Source organism: Hyperoodon ampullatus (assembly GCF_949752795.1).
Source record: "Hyperoodon ampullatus genome assembly, chromosome: 8".
In the NCBI taxonomy this organism is placed as follows: domain Eukaryota; kingdom Metazoa; phylum Chordata; class Mammalia; order Artiodactyla; family Ziphiidae; genus Hyperoodon; species Hyperoodon ampullatus.
Genome location: NC_136921.1, coordinates 43702866 through 43709330, shown reverse-complemented (window position 1 = coordinate 43709330; position 6465 = coordinate 43702866). Strand labels below are relative to the sequence as shown.

Sequence of the window (6465 nt, the reverse complement as noted above, 5' to 3'; positions counted from 1 at the left end):
AGTGGTCATACATATTTGTGTGCTCAGAAATCTATATCGATTTCCCACCAAGGTCTTTCATATGCTATGCGATTCATTTTCGTTCTTACCATATATATAAAGCACATTTCATGAAATATTATCACCTTAGTTCCATTTCAAATAATGGTGCTGCATTAGCCATGAAGTTATTCATGAGGTATTTGTTTGTGATTCTAATTTCTTTTTAAAGAACCATATACTGTAAATATAGCAAGGTGCTTCTGAGAATTCATGATTTGGTGTTACACATTTAATGATGTTATTAGAATTTCTTCCTAGTTGTTAATTCCACTCACCTAACGGGAATAGATTTTGTGCTCTGTGTATTCCTAATATGTAGCTTGTTCAGGACCTTTCAGATATATGCACTTAACTGGGAGATTCTACGATGTTTCCCAAATAAAAACCAATATCTTCTTTCCCTCTCCTTTATGAGTTATAAAGCACTTTCCCTCCCCTTCTTCTTTGATTTAATTTATATGCCAGAGATTTTTCTGCTCTGGGGATGAAAATGGAAGACCAGGGAAGAAAGCTGATAAAATAGAGATGATTCAAAGATCTGAAATATTTTTTCCTCACTCGATATAAAGTATTTTTTCTCTTTTCCAATAACCATCGTTTCCCTTGATCTTGGAATCTCCCAAAACCTAGCCACTGAGTCCTGTATAAACTAATGCTCTGTCTCAGGATGTGGAGAAAGATAAAATACTGGTACTTGTACAGATTGTACTAGCTTGATTATATTTACAGTTAGGAGATACCGCAAATTTAAGAACGCCATTTTTTTTTCTCATCACTGAGTATTTATTATATATAACAAATACATGGGAAAGAAAAAACTATATTGTGTGATATAAATAGTTTATTTACATTACAGAAAAAACATCAAGACAATGTATACTATTTCAAATATATCCATACATAATCAAATATAGCTGTAGTACATGTTTTCATTGGTGTAGATTACCACAAATGCAAGGCAACATGTGTAGATCTCATCTTATTCTTTTGTCTATAATACTGTATTGTGTAGTCCAAGCTGTCGGTAGTCCGGCCACTGGGCAACATGCTCCCTTTAGATTAACCTCGTGGACGCTCTTGTTGTGTTGTCTGAACTGTAGTGCCCTGTATTTTGCTTCTGTCTGTGAATTCTGTTGCTTCTGGGGCATTTCCTAGAAGGTTGGAAAGTTTACAGATCTTAGTCCAGTGCTATTACCTAAAGTTTGGTCCCACAATCACAGAGTGAAGTTGTGGATTAAGCAAATTATTAAAATATTTCAGACGAAAGAATTTATTATTAGCAGAAGCTGGAATTATGTTGGAAGAGGTTTTTGTTTTTGTTTTTTTGTTTTTGCTCCTCCTTGCAGTTGTCTTTAAGTATCTGTTGCGGAGAACTGAAGAACAGAGGTGGAAGTTGAAGAGGAATACATTTACCTAGTCCTCAACAGCTTACTCATCAGGGCTCAAACAATGACTCAGCACAATGCAACAGAGCAAGTGTAAACTCATCTAATCTCATGTTAAAGGTCTTCAACAACCTGATACTTTAAATGTCCCAAGGATGAATGTTATATTGACATTTCAGTGCTACAAGTTTAAATCCTATCAAACTAGAGAGTAAGCCAACTGTTAATATGGGATATGTAATGAAAAGGGATATTGTTTTGGTTCAGCCTAATATCATTTTGTATATTAATGTTATAAGCTAGAGACATAAATTGGTACCAATTATTTAGCTTCTATAAAAAGCTAAGACAGTCAAATTATCTGGAAAGCTCTGATCTAGTAGCTTTTCTCTTATAATAAAATAATGCTTTGACAATACAAATAAAAATAACAATATAAAATTCATATAAAACCCTATTTTAATAAGCTGGGGGTGTCAGAAAATATATATTCATATATATGTTCATATGTGAGTAAATGTATATAGTATATACATATATGGGTTTTTTGGGGTAGATCTGTCAAAATGAACATGGAGCTGGAAGTCATATTGCCAGCAAGTGAGAGCTGGAGATAAAAGACTGAAAATACATCTTCTCAGCAGGGCAACTCTCTTCATTTCAGAACATGTCTCTAGATGTCTGTATTCTTTATGACACATGTTTATTTAGGAGAAGGACAGATACTTGACTAAAGTAGTAAAAACAAGGGGAAAGAACTAGGAAAAGAAAGAAAGTGGGAAGAGGAGAAGAGAAAGAAAAGAGAGGTAGAAAAGAGGAGAGACCAGGTGACAATGAGATTAAAAGAAAATTGAAGAGAACGAGGGGACCTCTGCTTCGTGTAATTTTGTAAATCTTTTAGCAACTAGATGTTTTGGAACAGGTCTTGATGGACGACTGTGGCCAGGTCCCCAGGAAGAGAGGGTTTGGACAGGAAGGGTTAGAGGGGAGGATGACCTAGCTGCAAAGTCTGGTTTTTGAGCAGAATGTTTTCAAGTGAATGAAATGAATCCATACTGAGAATAGTGTAGTTTATTGACTAGTATGACTCTTGGATTTTGGAAAGCTTGGATTGCCTAGGAGAGTTTTAAAAAATGCATTACAGTAATGCCAGTTTAGTTCATGTGTTATTTCTCCTCCTCAAAAGTAAATAGAAGATAGGTTTTGTTTTTACATGGAAAATGAAAACAGCCGTATGTCTTAAAAAAATGGCTTGCCTAATTTGGAGCTCAGTTAGGTTGTCTTGAACATCAGAATACAGACATCTTGACCAGCCAAGGGGCAGTATGACTGGTGGTTAAGTTCACAGGCTCTGATACTAGGCAGCCTAGATTCCATTTCTGCCCTTATTGCTCAGCTGTGTATACTCAGCAATTTGCTGACTTCTCATACCTCAGAGTCCCTATCTTGAAAATGGGGATAATTGTTCCTTCATAATGTTACCAAGTGTATATGTATATGTATTGGTGTGTGTCTGTACAGGTATACACACACACACACACACACACACAATTCCTGGGGAGATAAGGACCCTATGTATTCCAGTTGTTTTTATTACATATGGGAATGAAGTTGATTAATAAGACTTCTAAACATCTGCTGAAGTATTTAAAGTTCTGCATTTTTGTCAGTACATGAAGTAGCAAATCAAATTGTTATGATTTTATATCTATTAAATATGAATTTCATTTTTCACGTGCTGATATTACTTAGATATTAGTAGGCTCAAGACCCCTGGAGTAATGTGGCACAGTTTCCTGTGTTTTAGATTCTTTTCTATCTTTTCTTTTATACTTAATATTTTTGGTTTCTTGAGTTATTTTTATGCTCCCCAGAATCAATTTTAATGTAATCCACTGACTCACTTGGCATCTAAACATAAGAGTCGAGTTGATGAACTCAAGTTGGCTTCGAGTAGCACAGAGCTCCCGTCGATGATGTTCCCTTAAGCCGTTAGGCCAGGGAAGGATCTATGAACCATATTTTGTCTTTTTCAAGAGCAAATGCCACACTTGTCCTCAAAGAAGATAGAACAATACAGATATAGAGATGTATTATGGCCTTTATTTTCTAAAGATATGATACTTTCTTTTATTTTCTTGTCTTAAAATACTTTTGGGGGAAACATTCTGATTTACTGTGGAGCTGCACAAATGATTGAAAGTCTAAATGCCTTGTGAATTTGACAAAAACCTTGAAACACTTCCTGGGAACTTTTATCTCAAGCAGAGTGAAATCAGATCAGAACAAAGAATCTTCAGTAACATTTCTGGTTAGACAGGACATAAATAATATGCATTCGGTTTGCAATCTAATCCTTGGTTACCATGAACTTACACGCTAATGAAGGTAAGCCATACCTGGCCTCCCTCCTTTACTCCAAGCCCAATGCCAGACATTACTAATTATTCATGGTTTTCTTTCCTGTTGAAACTGGATGAGATCTCTGATTGCTCTCAACCTAACTCACCAGGAAACAATTACTGTCTGATTGTTTGGGTGTTTGATATGAAAGCTTGTTGTGCAATTTGCTGCATGTTTCCATATATCAAAGGTTTTCATGTACTACAACATAATCATTCTCATTATAACTATTTTCTTTGGATTTTGTGATTAAAAATTATTTTGTTAAGATAAAAATGTATTTGTGGTTTATATCAAATATGTTAAAAATGATTATACCTGAGAGTTATACTTGGAAATATAAGTGCCCTAAATGAGAGCTATAATTTAATAGTTTTCTAGGCCTTATATAAAATCCATTCTATGATCTCTTTTGGCATACTAATCCGAGTAAGTCAGGAAACACTGCTCATTTAAATAGTCTGTTAGTAGTCTGAATGAAGACTGACTTTTTATAGCTAAAAGAGAAAAGCATATTTAAACAAAGATTGATATTACACATTAGAAGGGGAACAAAGACCTTTCCTTAGAAAATAAATAATCCTCATCATAATGCAAAAATAAGGAAAAAAATTTGTACCACTCCAGCACGAAAGTCAATGTCTTTCCATTTGGCTATTCCAATGCTGTTAAGATGAGGAAATAGGACTCCAGAGAATGGATGGCTGCAAAGTCCATGAAGGGACTTGTAATTAGAGAGCTCTAAGACAAGGAGGAATGACATATCCCTTCATGTGGGTGGCCACTGAGTAGAGTTACTGACCTTGTGATGCAGAGGACCACCACGCAGATGACAGCAATCTGAATCGTTCCAATCACAGCTGCGATTAAGACGTACTGAAATCGGACAGGGCCAGGAACAACGTACAGTACACTGTAGTCCTTTTTTTCACAGTGTTGTCCAGTATAACCAGCATCACACCTGGAAGAAATAGTGTCCAGTTACCTGTAGTTGCTGGACTCATTTTTATAGTTGGCCTATAGCTATTTATCTTCATTGTGAAATTAGGACCTTTTGTTTCCCTTACCTGCTCTTAAAAAAATAGTACTTTGTAGATATGTCTTTCAAATACTTGTTTTCAATAAGATCTTTTTGTGTTTTTTATTTCAAAGATAATGCAGTTTCTTTTTATACTTTATTATATGAGTTTGAAGATAGGAGAGTTGGTAGATAATTTGTGGTGATAATATAGAGAGACGAGAGAAGCCCAGGAATAATTATTCTTTCTATATATATTTCTTCAGGTGAGCTTTACATTTTATTTAACTTGCTCTTTAATTAACCTAAGTCAACATAATTGCTTGAGAAAAGGCTTGTTTCTGATGACATGAGTATAAAAAATAGTACTACTTATCTATTTTTGGATAAAGCATTCTCTATGCTACTGTTATAAGTGTTAAAAAGTGTTGGGGCCAGAGGTACAACAAGAGTGATTTCTTTAATTTGCTGGTCATAAAGTTGTCTGATTATGTTAGAGAATTAAATTTCAGTAGGAAAAAAGTAATTATGATGTAGGCAATATGGTTGGTTCGGCAAAACAAGCCCACGCGCTATTCATCTGAGGATGAAGGCTGCCTCTCCCTCACTCAGCCCTCATCAGAAAGCTCAGGTAGACAATCTGCGTGTTAGAATTAGCATTTGACCATGAAACGAGGAAACAACTCACATGAAAACAATACTAGTGGGGATCAACTTGTCATTGACTTTGTGCAACTATTTTAATACTTCACTTTGAATTTCTCATAATTACATCCTGGGATCTTTCCTCTCTGCATCAGAGGGGTTTAATAATGACGACTCTGCTGGGGATGACAGGACAGCAGGTGCAGCTTCTCACTGTGCCTGGCTGCTCTACTGGAAGGCAAGTGCTAGTGTATTCAATGAAGGAAAACATGAAAGGAAGGCAGTTCTTGAGAAAGAGAGAGAGAGAGAAAGGGAAAGGAAGAAAGAAGAAGGAGAAGAAGAAAAAGAAGAAGAGGGTGAGAGGAAAGGAGAGGGGAGGGGGAGAAGGGAGGGGAGAGAAGGAAGAGAACAAGAGAGAGAAACTCCTTTCACTGTATAGCAGCAATATGCAACCTATTTCATCATTTGCCACTTGTATATTCCTTTCATAAAAAATACGTTTGTTTTTTGCACTTTGGCTTTATCGTCTCTGAAATAATTATGTTCTATCCATGAGTATTCAGCAGATATTTGTATTTATTAACTAAATCCAGACAAGCAATTTCTTTGTGTCTCAGCTGAGTCTGAATCTGTGGAGGTATAGCTAATATCTCACTCTACAAGCCTTGTGGATAGTGGATCCTAGCAAAACCAAGACTGATGATATTTATTAGAAGACCTGAAGGACTTTGGAAAAGACAGCCTCCCAAAAGCAACCGTGTTATCTTTAGGCCTCATCCATTCATTTGTTTGAGAAATATTTATCAAGTACCTGATCTGTGCCAAGCACTGCTCTGTGTCCATGGGAAAGAGTGATGAATAAACCAGAGGAGGCTGTGTCTTTAAGGAACTTGTAATGCCCAAGGTACAATTTAAAATTCCCCCAGAAGAGTGTATATAATGATGTGTTACATAGTACTTGAGTATGTACAC

General features: G+C 35.9%; 1 protein-coding gene across 1 annotated transcript in view; it reads right to left on the bottom strand.

The window, feature by feature from the left end:
- Positions 1-1096: 1096 nt before the first annotated feature.
- Positions 1097-6465, bottom strand: part of TMEFF2 (transmembrane protein with EGF like and two follistatin like domains 2) — a gene marked incomplete at both ends in the record, with an annotated part of 254838 nt that continues 249469 nt past the window's right edge. Inside the window, 2 exons of the mRNA XM_079710193.1 lie at positions 1097-1193; positions 4633-4791. Of these exons, the coding sequence (XP_079566319.1) occupies positions 1097-1193; positions 4633-4791 (256 nt within the window). The remainder of the gene's footprint in view (positions 1194-4632; positions 4792-6465) is intronic.